The sequence below is a fragment of the Copadichromis virginalis genome, linkage group LG10, assembly GCF_057382275.1.
Source record: "Copadichromis virginalis isolate Kocher_CV1m ecotype Utaka linkage group LG10, C_Virginalis_male_GT1.1, whole genome shotgun sequence".
Lineage (NCBI taxonomy): Eukaryota > Metazoa > Chordata > Actinopteri > Cichliformes > Cichlidae > Copadichromis > Copadichromis virginalis.
In genome coordinates, this window is record NC_140627.1 from 14,767,585 (window position 1) to 14,791,251 (window position 23,667).

The following is a 23,667-nucleotide window of genomic DNA, read 5'->3' on the forward strand; positions in this document are numbered from 1 at the left end:
TCACCCTGAAGGTGATGAAACCCATATTCGCATTCTTCATCACACTAACACCTCCATCAAATGTGGTCTCTTCTGTGAAGTGTGGTTGAGAAGTACATAGCTATATATCAGTATCACTAAACTATATATAACTATTTAAAGTCTTTTTTTGGGGGGGGTTCCCAGTGGTTGACACAAGCTTTCATAGCTTTGAGCAGAAATGTTATAAAGAACTTAGATAATTAAAAGTTGTGCAAAAAGGAATAAAAACAGCTTATAAAAGTACCTGAAAAAAAACCCTAGAACAACAAAAGGTAGAAAAAGCTAGCTAAACCTACAGCTAACTGTTACCTAATAGTCTAGGTAACATAAATGTTTATCCAGTGTTAGGTAAATATACAGTAGGGCTGCCACGATTAGTCGACTAGTCACGATTATGTCGACTATTAAAATCGTCGACGACTAATTTAATAGTCGACGCATCGTTTGAAGCTTTGTAAGATCACAAAGGACGCAGGAATGAGTAGTAGGATTTAAGAGTGTAATAACGGACTGAAACAGAAGATGGCAGCACTGCATGTACAAGGATGCCAGCTGCCGTTAAACCCCGAAGAAGAAGAAGCTGTGTCCCAGAATTCATAGCGCAGCCCAGCGCAGTTGTCAACAATGGCGGCAGCTAGTTAGTTTTAACTTTACTCTTATTATTCTTTCTGGGTCACAAAATAAACGTTTAACATATTTTCAGGCGAGAATGTAGCTGTGTAAACCTCAAATATCTGCTCAGTTTATCAAGACACCACATATTTTCAAAAGCGCTCCGACGTTTTCGGAGACGTCTGTTACCCACTAGCTCGTTAGCTAGGCGGGGGCAAGGCTAACTAGAGCCGTGAGAACACCGGACTCCCGGCAAATCGTTTTCAAACCCACCGCCGTCTTTCGCTAGTCAGGTTAAACATATATATAAGTCACTTAGATAACTTAAAAATGTTATTGTTTGGCTTTCTTTAGTATTTTATTTGTTCCTGAGTAAATCGGTTTGGCTGAGATTAAAGTTATAGTTTTTGCACAGCTAAAACTGTCAAGCAGACAGCTGATTATCAGAAGTGTGAGACGCTGGAGAATATACTCCGGTGTCGTTATATTTTAGAAAGCAAGGAGTTTATTAAACTTCACCGAAACAATCTGCAAATTTCATTAAAAGTTAATAAACTACCATCTTGTCTTTATTTTTAGTTAGCACAAACACTTCAAGCTGTAAGCTAATGATAGTTATATAAGACCAGATGCTGCTGGTGCAATAAGCTGTACGCTGTACGTCCAATGGATGATGATCTGATTAGTCGACTAATCGCAAAAATAATCGGTGACTAGTCGACTATCAAAATAATCGTTTGTGGCAGCCCTAATATACAGTACTGGATAGATAGATGTTGATATATCCAATATAGCTAGAAATTATTTAAAAAATGAAAATCAAAGTGTTAAACTCAAAAAAAAAAAAGAAAAGAAACAACCCTTACTTACAAAGATGCATCGGTTAGCTAAATGTATAGCTAGTAGCAAATATTAAAATATAAAACAGCTGGATATAAAGAAACACCTAGCCATTTTAAAATCTTAAAACAAATAAAGGGTTGTTTGAACTGCATCCTAACCCTATTTAACCGCTTGAATATTCGTTCTTTATAAGTAAACGATCCATCTGTAGGTTTAGCTAAGATATACTCACCAACCATGTTACTGGGTACACCTTGCTAGTACCAGGTTGTACTCCCTCTTGAGTTCAGAACTGTCTTAATTTTTCATAAAGGTGCTGGAAATATTCCTCATGCACAAATATTTACTACACCACTTCCCAACAGCTTACTATCCCAGACTGTTGTTGCCATATCACATGGTCCATAATAATACCGGTATAAATTCCTCTGTGGCATAAAAGTACTATATCGTGATATCATTGCTATAGCAACACCATGGGTTTACATTAATGCTTGGCAGTAAAACACAGGTGTCAGTCTCTGATGGCATTTTAGTACCTAAAGAGGGAGCGACTTCAACAACCTCCAACAAAGCACAGTCAGAACCCTGTTCTCGCTAAAGGTGGAAGCAACAAAGTCGTTTCACCGCTTGAGGCAAAAACACTGTCGAGTACAACCAGGTTGCAAAGGATGAGATACTAGCAGCTGGTGATGTGTGACCCAAAAGTAATCAAATGGCTCAACCAAGCATCACAAGCTGCGCTCCATACGACAGGAAGAGCAAACGGTGGATGGAAATTACTGATGGAGTTACATGGTGGAAAAGCAGGGCTGTATGCAGCTGGTTAAAAAAAACCTCAACCCAAGATAACACATTTCAGGTAGAAAATATATTTCTGCGTTATCTGTGACAGTATGGTGCAGCTCCTGACGAGTTACAAGCTTAAGTTTGTCTAGTTATTGTTAAACTAAAGTGTTAAATTTCCAGGGAAAACGCTGCCTAGGCTACCTTTTTACTTAAGCGTGACTTGTACCATCGTATGCTGTGCTGGCTGCACCTTATTTCAGTGGATTCACACTTCAGTCTGTCATCAGAGACAGTGGCTCATTGGAAAACATGGATGGAAAAACGCCCTTTATTTACTTACACGTACAAATGCTGCTGCCTGAAAGGTGCAAGCATCCATAAAAAGTTCCTTCAGTATTTTTTCTATATTGTCACAAACATCATTATTACAAATGTTTTTTGAAATATCTTGATAAAATTTTGTGGGTACATCACCCACCCCTACTGTTGTTTGGGCCATTCGAGTACACCGAACTCACTGTCACGGTCAAGAAACCTCTTTGAGATGATTTCAGTTTTGTGATGTGGAGCATTATCCTGCTGGAAGCAGTCATCAGAGGATGGGTACCCTGTGGTCATGAAGGGGTGGACATGGCCACTAACAACACGCAGTTAGGCTGTGGCACTGAGGGACCCAAGGTGTGCCAAGAAACTACCCCTCCACACCATTAGACCACCAGTCTGAACTGCTGATACAAGGCAGCATGGATCCCATCATCTGAATATGGCAGCAGAAATTAAAACACATACATTTTTTAAATCTTGTCCCTTAGTTGTCTGTTTATAACTAACAGTGTGGTTTCCTGCCGTGGTACCTCGTCTGCTTCGGGGTTCAGTGTGTTGCACATTCCAAATGTTCTTCTGCATACCTCGGCTGTAACGAGTCGTTCTTTGAGTTATTGCTGCCTTCCTTTCAGCTTGAAGCGGTCTGGTCATTTTCCTCAGACCTTTGGTATCAACAAGGTATTTTTGCCCAGAGAACTGTTGCTCACTGGATATTTTTGTCTTTTAGAGCCATTCTCTGTAAACCCTAGAGATGATTGTGGGAAATAATCTCAGTTATTAGTTCATCTTAGTTATTCAGTACATTTAAATACATTTAAATAAACCCAAACGATTTAACTGTGAAAGCAACAGCCTGACAGTAGCTAATATAACAATATTTGAATACTCCTCTACATCAGTACTGAGGAGACAGCAGGGGATTGTGGTCTAAAAGTTTACATTGATTAAGTGGATTAACTACATGATTAAAAATACTAGACTAATTCCACATAAAACTGTACTGCAGCATGAAAGTATAATTAAATTCCAACAACTTTTATTTGATCAGGTGGGTCAGCAAAGAACAAATTCTTATTTACGGCAACGGCCTGGCACAATCTCCTGCAAAGTCAACAGAAATGCTGTAGAGCAGCGAGGAGTGACAACTTTTCCAGTGATCAGATTTAATACGAAACAGAGTGGAAGCGCTCTGCCGAGCAATGTGCCTCCGAAATCACAATGCGCACACAGGTGAAAAATAATCTTAGCTGGCTGCTCGGTGGATTTGCTCAGAAATATTGGGCCATTTTGAGCAAACTGTCTGGGAGTCATCTCGGGGAGGAAATCTGGCAGCTGAAGCGGAGGGAGAGTGGCATAGGAGTGACAATCTCCAGCCTAAACTTCCATCTTCAGATAAGTGCTGTTGTGGAAAAATCAAACCAATGCTGCAGATCGAAAACGAAGACTAATGGAAAATGAAATTAGACAGCGGTTTCCAAAAACTGAAGGGTGGAATGATAAAGCAGCTCTGGGGCTTTCATGAGGGATACTTGGGGGGGGGGGGGGGGGGGGGGGTTTGCTCAAAGCAAACTTATTTATCCGAGATTTCTGTGAGATAGGATAATCATTCAAATATGGGTATAACGTGTTTTTTTCAGAAGCTCAAATCCAGAACATTTCAGACTCAACTGTTTTAAATTTGACGTAGATTTTAAAAAAATCAGTTTTCTGAGTCCTGCAGTGTTGTGGGAGTGCACTTAGCTGGACTAAACCGTTCCCAATACACATTTAATGTGTGTACTCTCAGATTTTCTGAGAGTTTTACTCCTCCAGACAGGGTGAAACCATTTCAAATCACCTCCCTTCCCCCTTTCCTTTAAATCCACATGTACCTGTCCCTCTGGGTAGCCCCCCACCCACTGCGACCATGCACGCACACACACGTTCTCCACACTCGAATGCACGCAGGAATGCGAGGGGAATGACACAATCCACCAAATGCTAAAAACTTGCTCGGCCTGGTCTACTCAGTGCCCGACAGCAGCCCTAATGAATGGCCATTCAGATACACAGACAAAGCTGAGGCTGGATTTGTACTATGCAGCAGGGTCAGGGGTCACTCAAAGCACTGACAGAAGTAGAAACCACATGAATGCTTATCTCTCTCTTTCAAGCACTGAATCACTCCCAACACTGGGATTCATGCAAACCAAAATGCACCGTGGGGCTGAAAATAAACCATAACAACAGTCAACAGTTACTCATCTTTTTCTTTAAAAAAAAAAAAGAAAAAAAAAATCTGTACTTGCGCAGGTCTATACTTTGTGGTCCACACCAGAACAATAGAACAAGAGGAATGAGTCAGTAACACAGAGATAATCAAAGCACATTAATCAATGAGCCTAAATGCTTTTGGAAGCCCTGGCAGCTTAGCTTGTTTATTGTAGCTTTGGAGATGGGAGAAGAAGAAGAAGGGGGAGAAAAGTGTGTGTGAGAGTTTAAGCTTATGCTGTGCCATAAGCTGTTCTCAGCCCGAGGCACAGGAGAAGAAAAGAACATCTCTTCATGATTAAAAGGGCTGAGGACCAGGAAAGGAAACATAGAAGAGGACAAGCTTTGAGCCCTCAGGGGTAAAGGCTCTCTGGAGGAACAGAAAGCAAGAGGAAAAGCTGCGAGAAAGCAAAGCTGGGGACTCATTTGAGTCCTTGCGTTCTCTTGTTTCCATCTCATTATTAAAAACGGGCCAACTGGATAGATGAGGAGGGCTGACACAAAGGAGACAAAGAAAAATCCTATTAGACATTTTACTTACATGATCTTAGGCAACACATTATTTAACCAAAGATTAAAACGAGACAACCAAGAAACATTTATTTAGTTCACATTGAGTAGCACTGGAATAAAAAAGCTCAAAGACATCCAGAAGCATCAGTGCGCCTTTTGACAAAAGTGTAGCTGCTTTGTTGCGTGCTCATTTTTTCTTTGAATCTGGGACGGGAGCGAACAGGGTCACTGGGACAGCCTGCCTTACGACCGGAGACAGGTAAACCATGTGGGTTATCACTTCAGGTCAGATATGGACCTCCTACGACATCCTTTTATTTAAACCGTTTCCATGCTTCGCTTGCAGTGAAAAATGAGCGTGGCTATCTACAAAGCCCTTCTGACATGTTAAACAGCTGAGAAATGATGGTAAATATTCATATTTACCTATATACACGGTGGATAAACATTATCCCTTATTCAGAGTTGCCATTATTGAGATCTTCAGTATGAAGCCTACAAAGGAACGTGTTGGTCTGCTGTTTGTCACTGGGTAAGTGTAAGGTCATAACCAGCATCACATTTCAGGTTTGCGTTGCATATTTCAAATGACTGTTATGCACTCTGGGACTTTAAAAACTCTCTCAACCCTAAAAAGTTTAGAAGAAGCGATTCAGTGCACCTGAGCCATTTCTGTATGTTTTAGTAGCCCAGGTGTATCCTGAAGCACTGCTATCTAGGGTAAAATACACATAAATGTCAAAAATTCTGGTCTCATCCTTCAACATTTGCAACATCTTTGAGCAATATTTCAACATTTTGAACTCCAGTCAGTTAAATGTTTATTTCACAAGATACTGATGACTTCAAGCTGTTTCTGCGGAGCTGTGGGGGAAAAGTAGAAAGCAATTTGCAGATCTTACTGCTAGCTGTGCATCCAGTTTCCACATTCTGGGTCTTTTTTTTTAACCCTTTATTTTACCAAGACAGTGAAGAGACAGATTTTTAAAAAGACCAGGGGGAAGACATTAAGTAAATGGCCTCAGTGCAGGCCTAAACCCTGACCTCCCCATCAGCCTTTCAGCATATGGGTTACCCACTCAATCCGGTGAGCTGACCACTGCCTATTAGCATCCTTTCCCATGTTCAATTTTATTTTGTAGCACTGGAGAAAAGGAAAAAAACATTTTAACCCAGAATTTTCAGCAGACACCACAATATCATCTAAATAAGTAAAAATGGTCTTTTCATGCTTTTTAATGCCAGAATATTGTCAGTAAAGACACGCCTTTGAAGCAAAATGCAGACGTTTATGGTTACAAGCCGCGTAATGGACAGACCAGACTGCATGAAATCATTCTGCATTACACTCCAAATGATATCAGCCAACGTTTCCGGGTTTAGCCTGATAAGGAATCTTTACCCATAGAGTTTTCAGTGCTGTAGATACTATGTTAGCGACATCAGTGTGTTAGCTAAAGTAGCATGGAAGTAACAAACTGCTTGTAAACAGATATTCTACAAATATTTAGTGAACGGAGTATTTGATGGTATATGAGTGATGTGACATTTATTTTACACCCACTGAAGACAAACTGAGCAAAGCCTTTGGACTACTTGTTAATGTTGCTACATTGTGGTGGCAGAGGATATCTTACAGGGGAGGCACCCATGTATCCATAGAGTCCAGGCTTTGTTCCATCATATGTCCTTGCCTCCAGCTGTAGGTAGTGCACAACAATCAGTCAGCAAATCCTGGCAGGTCCTGGATAAGATTGAAAAGTGCAAACTTGTATGTGCCAAGAGATTTGTTTGCCTTCATATGGACAAAGTATGCAAAGATACGCTCCTGGAGCACAGGCACTTTCTGCTGGAAGTTCAACTCTTCTGCGTTTGCAAACAGTAAGTATTGTGAGCAGGTCATGAGTGAAAGCAACAGATACAGCAAGCTGCTAACTGTATATTTGTACGAGAGGCAGTTTTCTGAGAAACGCAAAAACACTGCGTTGAGCAGACTGGCTCAGTTGGTAGCCGTGCTTTGTTTCCTCTTCCAAAATTTTAGGGAATCGTTTTAGTGCAAGTGCAGAAATGTTTTACTGACATTTCATCCGGCAAAGTGAGAGGTGCTGCCCTGCTAATAAGACAACAGCTCTGAGAATCACTAGTTTTGCAGAGCGAAACTGCCGGTGAAACCAACCAAAGTGGCTACAAGCTAGAGTGTTAATTTAAGGTCATGTATTGTGTTTCGTGCTTTTTGTTAGGAACCTCTTTTTGCATCGCTTCAGAGCAAAAGCAGACACATTTTACTCAGTTACCCTTTAAGGTGCATTCAAATGAGACAGAACTGAATCACTTGTGAAAGGCTTCTGCTTTATAAAAATGGCATTTTAGTTCACAAAGACAAATGAATGGCACTGGAAAATGGAGAATACAGAATAAGATAATTAAAAATGTATCCGTTATAATCAAGAAAAAACAAGTTTGAGGCCAGACTGCGTCCTTGGCTATTATCTATAAAGAAAACCAATTCTACAGTTTTCGTGGTCTCTCAGTCCACTTGGTCTTTGTTCAGCTCGACTATAATAAAACTGAGCTGCCAGCAGAAAGACCAGCGTTAGAAATAACCAACCACACTCCACGAGAAACACGTGGAGTTACTGAAGATTACGATTCACTCTGAAATGACAAAAGTGCTGATATGTCTCTGTGCCTTTCTTCTCACATGTTGCTGAGCTGGCAAAGTGAGAGCCAGACTTGAGGAAGATCAGGAGTCTGATTAGAGCAAGTACAGCGCTCTCCAAAGTCTGCATTACACATCACACCTGAGTAAAGAGGAGGTAATACTGAAATCAAATGGGGGAGAAAGAACAACAAAATGTAAAATCTCACATTAAAATGTTCACGTTTTGATGTGAAAGGTGTCTCTGAAGTAACGTAGTCGGCATCGAGAGCGGTTCCCATTCATAATTACAACAATACGAAAACTAAAAATCTTGGCATTTCTTCTCGTCTTTTTTGTCTCCTTTGGTGAAAGATCAAAGTGACATTTTGGGACAACAAACCAGTTTGGGTTTTTTTGTTTTGTTTTTTTGTAATGACATGACAATACAGAACTGTGTAAACTCTGGTCCGCTGTTCCTCTTTGCTCACCACATGTACTGAGTCCAAATCTTGGGTGGATGTAAAAGCACAAACTGCAAAAAACAAACAAAAGAACAAAAAAATAAAGAAGCAGTCAGTCCGCACAGCTTCATCACCTGGTCCCTCTGTGTGGCAGAGACCTGCCAATCTCTGCACAACAGTTCACACCATAGTTTTTTCTCCCTATTTTTTCTGGTCACGAATAAAGTCGCCAATCCCTTTTACGAGTCCGTGTTCAAAGTGGCTCACAGAAAGAGGATCCAGAGTGCTCTCAGTACTTGGCAGCACCTGTGTGCTGGTGTCATGTCCAGAATAAGAGGCAGGTCAGCTAGAAGGTCACAGTTGCAGTGCTCTTGTTTTGAAAGGTCATTGTCTGGATGCTGGAAAGGATTTTCCTCTGATGCCCAGCCAAAGTCACACCCATGTGCAGCAGATCCCTACAGAATTAAAAAAAAAAAAAAAAAAAAACTAATTAGAGACAAATTTTCCTAAACAAATTTTTACTTGGATAAAATAAGTGAGCAGGAAAAAAAAATGGGAATATGAACTAACTGTGTGGTGATTGGGGCCAGCTGGTCCACTGAGTTGAAGCCAGCCTGAAGGAAACTGTCTTCGTAACGCTCCATCTTGATGGCCCTAAGCCAATCCCCCACCGAAGCACACGGCGGGAGAGCTAAAGGTGCGCGCTGGTCCAGCAGGGGGTAGGACGGCCTAGGGGACAGGATCCAGAAACAAAGGAATAACTTACATTCACCGTCACCAAAACCTCAGTGAGAAGCTTATACATGTCCTGCAGCAACATTCCAGGTGACAAGTCGAACTGAGTGACTGACAGGGACAAACAATGGGATTTGTCAGAGGTGGAGTGTCCTCAGCTGTATATAACTAGCCGACAGGCAGAATGTTGAGACAGGGAAATGGGAACAGCAAGTGGCTGACAGGTCACAGCAGGACACCGAGGTGGTGCACAAGATTGGGCAGCAGGAGGCTAATGCCTGCCCTGTCACTGTCAGGGCTTTAAATGGACACTAAGAATAAGACATTGTGAAGACATGCTTGATTTTTGCTGTGTGACATTTTTCGCGGACTACATAAAAACAGGAAATTCCTGAACAATTAATGCAATACTTTTGTTAAACATCTTGAATTAAAAGCTTCACTTTAATCGCATTTTGTTTGTTTAGGTTTAAAATCCACCGTGGTGGTCCAAAACCTCACTGATCCAACTGTAAAAACACATCAGCACTCTCACCCTGCTCCTTCTTGAGCCACTATTTTCAGCGACGCAGGATTGCGGATGAGTTTGTCCAAAGCGCTAACGAGCTCCGCAAAGCGAGGGCGCGCCGACCGGTCCTTCTGCCAGCAGTCCAACATCAGTTGGTGCAGGTGGGTGGGGCAGTCAGGTGGCGGGGGCAGGCGGTAGTCCTGCTCTATGGCATTGATCACCTGACGGAAGCAACCATTAAACATGAGTCTAATGGTCACAGTCAAGATTTAAACACTTCACTGATCACCTAGTTCCAAGTGTTTTGAAATGACTGGAAAAACTCGGCTAACAAAACCTGAAAAGTCCTTCCAAAAATCTAAAAAAACAGCCCAGAAAGGCTTTTCTTGCTTCAACTTACATCCTGGTTGCTCATGTCCCAGTACGGTCTTTCTCCAAAAGACATGACCTCCCACATGACGATGCCGTAGCTCCACACATCTGAGGCTGAGGTAAACTTTCTGAAGGCTATTGCCTCCGGTGCTGTCCAGCGGATTGGGATCTTACCTCCCTACACAGAAAGGTAAACAGTGAGTGATGCAGAAACTTCACGTAAACATGGTCCAGCAGGGAGCTGGGGAGGAAACTGAAGGTAGGTAAAATCCTAAGTTAAAGTTAAAAATGTTTTACGATCAACATAATATTTCAAGAGATGAAAAGCATGTGGATAAATAAAACTCTGCTATTCATTTATGCATTTATTTAAATCTTAAAAATCTAACTGACAACTAATTGTAGTGCAGAAATCACACTGATAACCACTATTGTTGATAATCAGTGTCCTGATGTCTGTGCTAGAGATTAAAATTAACACATTGGGATCATTTCTATGGTTTCCATCCTACTAGACTACTTTGTATGAAATGAATGACAGGCTTTTCTCCTTAAGCATTAACTGAGGATGGCTGTTGTCTCACCAGAGAGCTGGTGTAGGTCGGGTCAGAGGAGTTCTCCTGAAGGAAGCGTGACAAGCCAAAGTCAGACACCTTGCACACCAGGTTGCTGTTGATCAGGATGTTGCGGGCAGCCAGGTCTCGGTGGACGTAGCTCATCTCTGCCAGGTACTTCATGCCAGAAGCAATGCCACGCAGCATACCAACCAGCTGGATGGGTGTGAACTGGCTGTCGTTCAGCTACGGAGAGGACAGAACCAGTTCAGTCTGAGAATGAGCGGCACTACGGTGTGTTTCAGTGTTTTGAGAGAAGCGTGCTTTGGCGTTGGTTTGTCCGACTCATACTGACCCGTAGAAAAGAGTCCAGAGCGCCGTTCTCCATATACTCTGTCAGGATCATGACTGGACAGCTGGCTGTAATGATTCCCTCCAGATGGATAATGTTGGGGTGCTGGAACTGTCCCATGATGGACGCCTCAGACAGGAAGTCCCGTCTCTGTTTGTCGGTGTAGCCACCCTTTAGAGTTTTAATTGCAACGTAGTTTTCCTTTTTTCCTGGTATCTTCAGCCGTCCTCGACACACCTCCCCAAACTCGCCTGCAGCACACAGACACGTAAACACACTATTATGGCCGTTTTTTCCTCCCCAGCATGAGTTTACCTCATTATGAAGACAACTGTTACATTTAACAAACGCAACGCTTGCTCGCAGCTAGCAGTGCCCTTTGGTTTGAATGAGGGCCACCAATATCGGGAACATATTTATCAGTTAATTGTGTTTTTTCTGCAGCCAAATTGAATTTTGAGTGATAAAGAAGAAACAGGGCAATGGTTTTAAATGTCACTGAATCTATTTAATTTAGTAATTAGGTATTTTTTAATAAGGTTATTTTGAGAGAGAACAATATGCTAAAAATTAAAACAACACATCACAACAAAACGCAACCTGTGCAGTCTGCAAGTCCTCAGAAAGAGTGGACCAGGGCAAAGTTTACAGATTTATTAATCACAGGAAAAGCATACTGATGGGCTTACCAGCACCAATGACCTCCTCAATCTTGACAAAGGAAACATCGATTTCCTTGGCAAATTCTCTCACTGCCTCATTAGGGTCTTCGTAGGTGAAAGGGTCGATATAAACCTTGACCCCTTTGAGAGGGGAGACAAACAGAAGCGTGGGAGCAGGAATGTTACAGAACCATGAGCGACAGAGAGACCGGTCACATTAAAAATGATTTCCCCGACGTGAATGAATTGTAAATCAGAGCTGTGGTTCAGCGTGCATGTCCTTGATGTGTTACCTTGGCCAATGAGGTACTGGCTGTTTTTGTCACTCAGCTCCGGATCCTTTATTCGGCTGTGCCGGCTGCAGGTACAAAGAGATCAGTATAAATGAAACAAGATTAGGATTGCAGCGCACTTATCTGAGGAATTGATGTTTTATTTCACTTTTTTTTGGACAAGTGTTCCTAATGCTTTATCAACCCAATGTAATGCACATCAACCAACTGTTCAGATGCAATAAGAACAGCACAGCACATAACAGAGCTATCACGGGTCAGAGGTCACTTCAGCCACATGCACTCTTAAAAATACATCATAACTGTTATGGTTTGAGAAGCCAACACCGCCTTGTTGTGGACAGTTTTGTCCGTGCTGTAAACACGCAATACACAGTGACTTGTGGTGGTGCTGAATACCTGAGACAACCCATATGGTTCTGCTCTTTGACGCAAGCGGCTCCATTATAATTCTGCTGGAGCAAACTCATCCCTACAGTACAGTAACAACCCTGTAGCTACTGGATCGCTGCCTTCCTCCATTTCTCTCTTCCACCTCAGAAGCCTAAAATAGCAATAATGCACCACCCTCAGTTAGTGGCAGATCTGGGCCTCACTCACTGGTTTGTGTGTGTGTGTGTGTGTGTGTGTGTGTGTCACAAGGTCACAGCTATTGTTCTGTCCTGTGGAAACAGGGTTGGGACGCCTGCATCCTGTCTTTCCCTGCCCTCTACCTCTATCGTCATCCTTCTCACACACAAATGCACGCACCTTCTCCCTCTCTTTTTCCCCGTGATGCCATCCGACATTATTTACTCAAACAATGAAGCCTAAGGAAAATGTTCTAATGAGCAGGATAGCTTTTAGCTGTGTAAGCAAAAGAAATCATGAGCCTTGCTTTGTGTCTGAACTGCTTCACAGAGGGGGAAGAAAAAAAAAGAAAAGGTGTGGGTAACAGAGTGCAAAACCACCGTTGATAAGATATGATTTGTATAAACAAAAGAACAAAGCAGTGCAAAACTGTAAAATTGGGGTCACGTTTGTTATTGGTTTTTGATTTCTATCCTTTTCGCTCCATTTCCTGTTATTCCGCGAGTTTCTTTCACTTGCAAATCTATCTTGTTTTCCTGTGCCTATTTCCCTTCCTCCCGTTCTCACCGTATGCAGTAGGCGGCCACAAAGACGAAAGTGACAAGCAGCAGCATCCCGACAGCGATAAAGATGCCAGGTACCAAGAACTCGGAGCCAGAGTCACGTCCTGGGAGAGACGGCAAACAAAAGAGAGAGACGAGAAAATAGCAGACAGAAAGTGAGAGAGTTAGAGCAACACAACGACAGAAGCCATGACAGGAGGTTTACATAGGTAGTAAAGAAAGGTGGGGGTGGGGGGCAGGAATTTAGGTTATTAAAGAGAGTCAACAAAGATGCAGATGATAAATTCATAAAAGAAACTGTGCAGAGATTGATTATGCAGGGATAAATGACTGTCACACCCCCACTGGAAATTACTTTTTTAAATAAGAAAAAAGAGTAATGTGTGTGTGGCTCCTCTTCAAGAGAAAACAAGACCTCTTCTTACCATCGGGCAGCGTGCGGAAAATGGTTGGTGGACTAAAACTGCCGTAGCCGGCCTGGGTACGCGCCCGGACCTGCACTTCATACTGACTAGCCCGGCGGAGGTCTGTCAGTACAGCCTGGTTTCTGTTACTCTGTATGGAGTGGCACTGATCTTCGCTACGCTGCTCCTTCTAAAAGCAAAAAAAGAATGAGTCCAAGGCAATAGTGAAAGAAGAACAGATGATGATGTCAAGCTAGTTAATTAGTCAAACTGTCCTGAACTGAACACTAACTTCAATTACATCAGATAATAATAAAAAAAAACATTACAAATATGTTACTAATATCTTAATTGTTAAAGTGTATACTGCACAATTTAGAGAGCTTCTTCACAGATCCACATGGTCTAAGCCGCGTGCCGTGACCCTTTAACTACATCTGCACTGAGAGTGCTTTCTTCTCATGAGCCTGTTAAAAAAAAAATAGATCATCTATCTGAAGGGAAAGTTCGGGGATGTCGTCAGGGAGCTCTTACCTTCTCACAGTAGCGCAGCTCATACTGCAGGATGGTGTAGTGTGGCTGAGTCGGGGCCGACCAGTGTAGAGTCAGACTGCTCTCTGTGGAGTCGCTCTTCCGAATCACAGACACCAGTGGCGGCACTGCACAGATGGCAGCAGAATTATAAATACAGTGAAATTCGGACTATTTATACCTTTCCACCCATCCTCCTGCAGCTCTTACCGTCATGGCTTGTAGTGATGTTGACACTTTCGCTGGCAGGCTCCTTCTCGCTGAGCTGAGACACCCCGTTAAGTGCCTGAATAGTGAACGTATACGTTGTGTGTGGCAGCAGGCCCCACACCTCTACCCTGTGACCCAGCAGGCCGTCCTTCGCAGGCCGGTAACTGACGCCATCTCCGCAGGGGAGGCACGCTTCCTTTGGTGACCTGCACAGAGAGCACCTGACGGCGTAGCTCAGGTCGTTTCTGCCGCCGCTGTCGAGCGGCTCATTCCAATCCAGAGTGACTGTGGTGAAGTTGACCTTACGGATTATGCCGCGAGGGGCCGAGGGAGTTCCTACAGTGAGAGAAATAGTTAAAATAGCACGCTTTTTCCACATTTAAAAAATACTGCAAACTGGCAGTCATCCAAGTTCCTGTATGCGAACCAATCTGCTTAAAAAAAAAAAGAGCTGAATGAGAAAATTGATGAAACTTTCATGTATGTGCTTACCTATAATGTTTTTACTTATAGGTAATATACACTAAAACAAAATACAACAAATGATGTTGTTAAATTTGATTATGAGTAAATCTCTTGCTGCAGGCAGCATCCACTTAGCTTGACTTAACCATAAAAGCAGGATTCATGGTTGGTCAGACCTGCATGTTGCATGTTCGGGATTTCATAACCCACCGAACATGACTCTCTTTCAGAACTGGAGCATCATGTATACATGACAGAATTACACATTAATCCGATCAAACTCAAATATCGCAAAAATGTCAAACTATTCCGTTCAATCTGGCCTTTTCCTGATCCCAAAGGCAGCATTTTCTAAACCTCTTAAGACCATTTAAACAATATCAATATAGCAGCATCACCTGTTATGATTTTTTTGTTTTTGCTATGATAAAGTACCTTCAGGGAGCACCAGTAGCTGTTCTTCACATATTATCAAGTTATATGGGAAAAAATATTGAATCGTACTTCATGTTTTTTCCCCTGTGGAAAGTTGCCTCGGTGAAATTACAATATATGAAAGTTCTGTGTTGATCTCCGCTGTGCCATTTTGCCACTGTTTTTCTTTTCCATGACCCACACATATTGTTTCTTTATGATTTCTGATATAAGCTGAAGCCATTTTACTCAGCCCGCACATGTACTCACGAAGCAGAACAATGCTCTTGCAGTGGCTTTGCGTCACAGCGGGAGCATATGTGCTGCTGGATTTAACTGGTGCAATTACGTTTGTCTAAAACTGGATGATAATGATCACCGCCTGAAAATTGTAAGAAGATAGCTATTGCCTCAAGCCAAGCATAACTAAACAGCAAGACCACTCAGGCACTGTGAATGAGTTTCTGTTCCTGCCAAGGAGAGAGAGCTTTGTCACTGAGCCTGCAGCTAACTTAAGTGCTAATGGTGTTCTCATTGGAAACCCGAGTGGAGTAACATCACGCTCAATCTGGGCGAGCATGAATTCTGAATTCAGCATTTGGCAACAGGGGATCTTTGGAGGTGACGCATTTTTAAGTCCTGGCAATCACAATGCGCTTAATTAAAAACCACCACGCCTGTCGCAAAAATGTAAAAACGTATACCTATTTTCAGGAGGGAAAAGGTCTGGCGTGAATTTCAGGTGGCTCGGCTGGTTTAAAACTTTGCATACAAATTGAAAATAACGTTACGTGCCGAACTGCTCAGGCAATCTGATACAACAACAGAATACATAATAGAAATTGGATCTCTTTAAGAAGCTATTATTAAGATAAGTCTTTGTAATTAAAGTTATCAGTAAAAAATAAAATTGGTGGGTGTGAATTCCAGTTGGTATTTATATCACACCTGCAGGGGTAACAGCCACAGTCACAGTGTCACATTGTTTCACATCAGCTTTGTGGCCCTTCCGAAAGAGCGCACCTAATTAAAGACCCCCCTTCCCATTCACACACACCCAAAATGAGCCTGAATTGAAATTCCTCAATCCGCATGGATGTGTCACTTGAGACCATCAATGCCTACTTCACTTTGGACAGAAAGCCCTACCCTCCCACCCTCACCAACAACCTGTCACAAAGGACATGCATCTCAATGCCCAGCCGTGAGACAAAAGCCACAAAGCAGCTCAGCGGACCCTGGCTAAATGACACCGGAGGGAAAAAAAGAAGTAGCATCAGAGGTGTCAGAGGAAGACAAAAAAAGAGAGGAGGAGACAGTAAAGAGTGTTGCTTAGCACCTCCATATTTGCATGTGGATTAAGCACTGTTTTACTTACTAGTGCACGGTGTGTCAGGAGTGTCTGATTCGGCACGTAGGTACCCAGGGCGACATTCACACATTGACGCCCCCCTGTTGGTGGCTTGGCTGAATCCTGGGCAGCCTCTGCACTGTCCCTCTATGCCTGACTTAAACTGGCCCACAGGACACGCTGAAGAGGACAAGATGTGAGAACAAATAAAGGCACATTAGCATTAAATACGCCTTCACTGTGTCCTGTATAGGCCTGGGTCAAACTCAATTTGCAAATAAATCCTTTATTTCGGAGTGCTTAGGTGCCAGATGGTTGCAGATTGACAGACAGAAGCATGTAATGAGGGCTATAAACTGAGACAATCACAGTAATGAGACTGACACTAATAGTCAATTTAGTGGAGGAAAAAAAAAACTGCCTGTGACTGACATGCTGCTTATCATTGAATTTACCTGGCCATATCTGGATAATGAGACCAGACATGTGGCGGTCCTTATGAAAAAACTGTCATTGCTTATTGATTCAAACATTGTTCCAGGTCTCCTTTTGTAAAGCCCAAACCAGCACCGTGGTAAGATGTAAGGACACCGTGAATGGAGTCTGAACTCATGCTGAAAGGATTGGCTGAACAATCAATTAGTCGAGCGATGGAAAAACAATTAAGCACAATTTTGACCAAATCTACAACACCACTCCTGTATTTCTTCGCTTCATATCGCAGTAAACATCACCACGTCTGACGTTTCAGACTAAACAATCAATCGATCAAAGAAAATAAATACACGTAGAAATTAAGAATGACAACAGTCATTAGCTGCAGTCACTACATGGTCTGAAACCGTGCACACCTCAGCTTCTGCTCACCAGCAAAGCCCGATCCAACGCTTGTTCTAACATGTGAATGTGTAATAAGCCGTCACCCTGCTAATACCGCACACAATGGCAGCAAACGTGTTTACTTTCTGCGTTCAGTCTGGGCGGCTGATACGCAGCTGCTGAGCGAGAGAAATACAACAAGAAACTTTCACACCGAGCGGGAGCATCGCTGCAGCGAAAAACTGACACATTTCACAGGGTCAACGCTCTCGCTGATCGTTCCTGACTGACATTTACCGCAAGGAATTTGCCACATGTGAAGAGGCGGCTGTAACCTCGGTGCTTTCGAGCTCCCACAAGATGACACAAATAACACTGTGATTTACAGGAGCCGTCGCTATCGATTACTGTGCAACTTTTCAGTGAATTCAGCTGTAAGATTGTTTAGCACTTGCAGCAGTTCACATTAAGATAAGTCAGTATTCTGGTTCTGGCATTTTTTCCTGAACGAAACAAAGCTTTTGAAATAGAAATGAATCTTGTTTGGAGTAGATTAGGGGCTAGTTCTAACCTATTTAGTTTTTAACCTTTATAATGATGTACTTGTCTAACAATAATAAAGCAATACTGCCACATGAGGGGAAATATACCCCTCCCCCAGAGCAGTATTTATGGTCTTATAGTTCATTTCAGAGACCTGGTTTAAATATTCTAACCATACTTAGATGAAACACTAAATCAACTTGACAGCATTCATAACTTTTATATTTAAATGCTCGTGTTTGCCCCAGAAAATATATGTATAGTCTCTGGCAAATTACAGCAAAATGAATTTTAATTTTAAACCCTGGCGTTGATTTCATTTTTCCGAAATGACCAGCCTCCCAAGCAAATTAACTGTCCGGTCTTTTCTGCGAGGCAATTTCCCTTTATGGCCTTGTGAATGTTTTGCCTTGCAACTCTCTTCTGTGACAGAACGCTGGAAAATGCCACCTCACCAGGAGCAAAATGTCGGAAATTATTTTTTCTGTTATGAAAAATCATTATACCGCCCACGGAGATCAAACTACAGCCTACCTTCAAACACAGACAGATGAAACCAGGCGTTTCCCTGGGAAAATGTGGCATTTCTCCTTTTGTTTCTGTGTTTTTAGTGCTCGCCATTTATCTGTGTCGCTGCGATGCGGCGAGTCTGTGCGCGTGTGAGGGGGTAGTCCATGCACGAGGCTTGTTAATTGGACTCATTAGGCAGAGCTGCTGCACGGCTCCTGAGAGAATCATCCTGCTTCTTCCTTCTTTTTTTGTCTGCTTTGCTTTGATGTTCTCAAAGTGTTATGATCTTTACCCCGAGCACCACCTCCCCTCCCTCTCGCCCCTCACCTCTGCAGTCCTCCTGTGCTCCTATCTCGGCTGAGCCAGGAGTTGTCGCAGCAGTAAGCCTTTGACCCTGCTCTTCCTTTCAGAGATAAGTGCTGCTCCACCTGACCTCTCTTTCTGTCTCCTCTGTGTCACAGCCATTCCCCTGCCTCATTAACTTCCTCGGTCTCTCATTTCCTCTCAAACACTTCAACCCTCAGTGAACTCCCCGCCACCCTCGCCTTACCATTGTGTTCTTGTTTAGTCTGCCTGCCCTGTTGCCTATATGGGTGTAGTCTATATGCATACATGCACGCATGTCAGTTTTATTTGGCTTAACCTTGCCTCCTTCGTTACCTGTGCATCTCGTGTACCCCTCAGCTGGTTCAAATCCTGGTACGCATGCACATGAGGTTGTTGGCTGGCCCACCCACTGGCCATCCTCCCCGCAGAAGAGCTTAGGCGGCCGAGGACGGGGACCTTGCTGAGCTGCGTGCTCCACACACACACCCTGTGCCTCTTGCACAAGAGTACGCGGTATAGTCTCAGGGAAAGAGGAAAGAGCACTGACCAGGGGAGGACACTTCTTGAAGAAGACCCTGACAGACAGCAGAGCCATGCAGGCACCCTGAGCCTGAAAGGCCAAGTAAAAGCCTCTCTTATTAAGAGGGCCGAGTCTCAAGGTCTTCACGTTCAATTTCTTCTCCCCGTCCTTCCTTAGTAGAAAGTCTGCAGCCACTGTGTCCACCTAAGACAGGGAGAAAGAGAAAAGACCTTATGTAATATCCAGATTCCTGCACGCCTGCATTCCTGTTCAGCCATGAAAAAGATCAAACTGATAGTTTTGCATGTTTAGCCCATTAATTAGAAATTACATATGCTTCATATTACTGAAAATTTTACAAAGCATACCACTGTGATTTTTACATTGATTCACTGCCTTTCTGGCAGCCATTGTTTCCCATTTATTACAGTGTGCTTTGAACCTCAACTTGCAGGGACGAGAAACTTGCTGGAGAGGAAGGCAATTCATCACGGCGAACATTTCATCACTTTTATTTTTCTGTCAAAGTTACATTATTAGGTGGTAATGAAGTTGAGAAGCAGGGACTATTTTGACGCCACTGTTTGGTGTTGTGTTCAAGGACACGGCCAACAACTAAGGTTTGACAATTAGATTGACTGTGCTGCATTCCTAAGCTATGTGTTTGGAAAATGAAACCCAGAAGATAAACATTACGAAAAGATTCAGGCTGTGAAACAGATTGAATGCACTGACAAGGTGGGTTTTAAAGCAGTGCTTGCTCCCAAGAGGCGAGAACATGATTGGAACATTAAAAAAGTCCCCGAACATTGACGATGTTGTGAAACTGACATTTAAAGCAAATCTTGGTCTCTGCAAACTTGTTTTGAATCTGTATGAAAAGCTGCACACTGAGGGGGAAAGAAATCCGTCACAAACGTGTACAGTACTGTGCAAAAGACTTGAGCCTGCTTCCAAGGAGCCAGACTTTCTTGTAACTTTTTAAAGTGGTCTGAAGAAGGTCTTTTAAAGTTTTTCTTTGGACATGTCTGCTTTTTTACTCATTTTAATCCAGTCCTAATACCTAGACATTTTCAGATAAGTGTTTTAAAGCTACTTCACACTAACAAAGGAATAAAAAAATAACAGTTTAACAGGCATAAAGTATTATTTTTGCACCAACAAGGTGATTCACAAAGAGCTGTAAACCAAAAAACTTGGCATAACTTGGAGTGCAGTGTGTCCTAAAAGACAAATGAGAAAAAATGGCATGTGGTGGACACAAGAATAAGTCGCAGACCTAAAAACCAAACAGATGGGCACTATATGATATTCATGTCCTTAAGAAATAGCAAAAAGTCCAGCAAAGACCTGACACAGGACCTGGCAGATGCATCTGGCCAAGTGAAGCCTCATCAGAAAGGCCATTCTTAAGAAACGGAAGTGGCAAGAAAATGTTGCGGTATGCTAAATTACACAATAACTGGACTTACAGAGTGATGGATCGAGATTTTGACATTTTTGGTTTAAACCTTTATCAATATGTGCAGAGAAGTTCAGGAGAGAGCTACAGCACTGAGTGTCGACAGCCATCTGTCAAACACGATGGAGGATCTGTCATAGTTTGCCAGTGGAGATCTTGTCAAAATTGATTGAATCATGAACACAGAAAAGTACCATCAGATTATGATGCACAATGCAGCTATAATCTGCTTGGCATCGGCTTCATTTTTCAGCACGACAGTGATTCCAAAAACACTGGCAATGCAGTAAAATCATACTTGAATGAAAAACACACACACACACACAGTGGAACACTATCAGTCATGGATTGGTCTCACCAGAGCACCGATCTCAACACTAATGAAGCAAGTTTTGGATCATTTTTACAGAAAATGGGGAAAAAAAGGCAGCCAACATCTGAAGAAGAGTTTTGAATGTCCTTCGAGAGGCCTGGAAAACTATTCTTGCAGACATTTAGAGAACTTGCAGGCAAGCTTGTCTAAGAGAGTTCAGGCTGTGTTGAAGAATGAAGATGGTCACACCAAATATTGAGTTTCAAGCTATTCAGACAAACTCTGTTTATATACCATGTTTGTTTGCAGACATTTCAGTCAATCGCCACACCATTTACCCTATATGCCTCATATATCCTATATAAAGAAGAAGTGAGAGTTGGTACTTTTTCACAGTACTGCATGCTGTACACACATGCGCCTTATGAGGCTTCAAAAACAGTTGTTTGTCAGCGAAAACAAGAACATGGTGAGATTATAAATAATTCTGCAAAAGTGAAAGGCAAGAATACTTATTGTTAATGGTTTCATCATTTAAGTTTTTTTCCCAACAATGACTTGGACATCATGCACAGCTTTTTTTATCCAGTTTATGAGGGTATTTGTGAGTCATCAAATTCAATGCAACAGACTTTCACTGGTAGCAATACACACAGCTATTCAATAACTTATTTTTCTCAGGTCCTCACTGCTTGGCAACCTTCAGATTTGGAGCTTCGAGTTCCCTCATTGCGACAGAACTTTTTTTTCCCATTGATTTGCTTCTTCTTTTTTTTTTTTTTAAGAGTACAATTTCAGACACGACCATTTCAGGCAGTTTTTACCCTATTTTTCTTGATATACATCACTTGTTTATACTTTTGGGTAAAGCAAAGCAAATTAGAGCCACCACAGTGGAATCAATCGATTAATTGTGGAAATAATAGGCAGACTGATCGATAATCAAGATAAGCCCTGCAGTTTATTACGCTGTCAAATATAAAAATGTTCCTGCTGAGCAAGACATAATAATACAACAGTCTTAGAAGCCGAGTGGCAATACCACGAGAATTCAATTCAATTGATTTTCTCAAACAATTAAACAACGAATTAGCTCCTATAATATTTATCAGACTAGCCAACAGAAAAGAAACCTGCATTATTTTTTTATAATGTAATGTAATGGGTACCTTGATGTAGGGGTTCTCCATCCAGGGTGGGTTCGTAGCAGTGGCTTCGTTGGAGTCTGCCTCATAGTAGTAGAGGTTGAAGGTCTCCTTACAGCTACGGTGGTGTGTGCTCCTGGAAGAGCACTCCATCATGGTGAATCGCAGTTCCACGTACACCTGAGATGCTCCCCGTCGCTGGATGTAGCCACTGCGCAGCCAGTGGCTGGACGAACTGTCCGTTTGGCAAATCTGATTGATCCTTACGCTGTTGTTCTCCTCATCTAAACCGCTTACTTCCTCCCACTGAGAGCAGAGAGAACAAAGGGCTGTCAGATTGACCCAGATAACTTGTGAGCACAGAGTAGATTTACTTCACCTATAAAGACTTTCACTGGGGTATTTATATATTTATATAATTGGTCACATCAAAAATCCTATTCATCATAATAATGTTACAATCTTTTGTTGACCTTCTGCACCTGTCAGAGGCCCGTGGGACAGATCTGGCCCACTGTGGATTTTAATCCAGCCCGAATTTGAATCTGGGTTGTTAAATCATTCCTCCCACTGAGCTCCAGCACAGCCAGTGGGAATACAAGTCTCACTTGTCAAACAAAGCACACTTCTGCAAACAGCATCGAGACAGACAAAGCTTTCACCTTTCAAACACATTTATAGCCTAAAACACAAGAATAAAGAGGGGATATCGCAAATATGAGTGAAGTAAAAAAAAAACTGCACAGAAATCTACATTTGTTGGGCAGCCAAATGCAACAGAAAAATGCTTTAATGTTTGACTTCTGAGTCAACAGCAAAATGTTCACCATCACTATGTTCCCAAGAGCGGGAAACAAGCAAGAAATTAACATACTCGGGGCAGAATTTAGCAGATTTGCTGAACTTGAGGCTCAGAAATTCGGTTATGTAAATATGTAAATCTTTAAAAATCCATTTTCAGATGATGTGTTGAATGAGGCAGAATTGTGGTGTGAATGAATTACAGTGCAGCAGAGCACCGAGAGCCAGGTTTGAGACGCTGGAAAGAAGAATTTCCCTTCTAATCCCAAAAAAAATAAATACCGTGGACTTTGGCAGCACATGTGTCTGTGAACAAAATGTTTTCTGTGATGAAGATGCACCGAATCTGTGAGGACTCATCTGGATTTGACAAAAACCATTCAAAGAGAAGTGTGACTTGAAGGCAAATGAGAGAATGAGCAACAAGTACACAGACAAAGTGCAGTTACATAAATGGGACTTTTAAAAAAAAGCATATAGTGTTACTTTTAAAAAAGTAATCTAATACTTTTTACAAGATATAGATTACCTCCTGAAAAAAATAATTACATTTCTTTGGCAGCAAGTCACACCTTCTGTATTTAATAGTACTGAAGTCTCAACATCACAGTGGATGACATTTACGACATACATCCGGCACTGATGACATTTCAACAAATCTTTTACAATCATTGATTTTGCCTTGTTGTTTAGAGCCATTTTCACGCATGAACTGAACTTTACTAGACACGTAGAGAGCAAATGTCTAACGCAGTCAGATTGGACAATAAATGTTCTTTGATTTGCCAG

General features: G+C 42.2%; 1 protein-coding gene across 1 annotated transcript in view; it reads right to left on the bottom strand.

The window, feature by feature from the left end:
• Positions 1-7,680: 7,680 nt before the first annotated feature.
• Positions 7,681-23,667, bottom strand: part of ephb4a (eph receptor B4a) — a 43,800-nt gene continuing 27,813 nt past the window's right edge. Inside the window, exons 3-17 of the mRNA XM_085470088.1 lie at positions 22,102-22,383; positions 18,971-19,361; positions 16,466-16,618; positions 14,209-14,544; positions 14,002-14,126; positions 13,489-13,657; positions 13,068-13,167; positions 11,931-11,995; positions 11,665-11,778; positions 10,979-11,226; positions 10,654-10,869; positions 10,098-10,247; positions 9,725-9,918; positions 9,025-9,183; positions 7,681-8,909 (exon numbers count right to left, since the gene is read on the bottom strand). Coding sequence (XP_085326214.1) covers positions 8,801-8,909; positions 9,025-9,183; positions 9,725-9,918; positions 10,098-10,247; positions 10,654-10,869; positions 10,979-11,226; positions 11,665-11,778; positions 11,931-11,995; positions 13,068-13,167; positions 13,489-13,657; positions 14,002-14,126; positions 14,209-14,544; positions 16,466-16,618; positions 18,971-19,361; positions 22,102-22,383 — 2,811 coding nt within the window. The 3' untranslated portion in view covers positions 7,681-8,800. The remainder of the gene's footprint in view (positions 8,910-9,024; positions 9,184-9,724; positions 9,919-10,097; positions 10,248-10,653; positions 10,870-10,978; positions 11,227-11,664; positions 11,779-11,930; positions 11,996-13,067; positions 13,168-13,488; positions 13,658-14,001; positions 14,127-14,208; positions 14,545-16,465; positions 16,619-18,970; positions 19,362-22,101; positions 22,384-23,667) is intronic.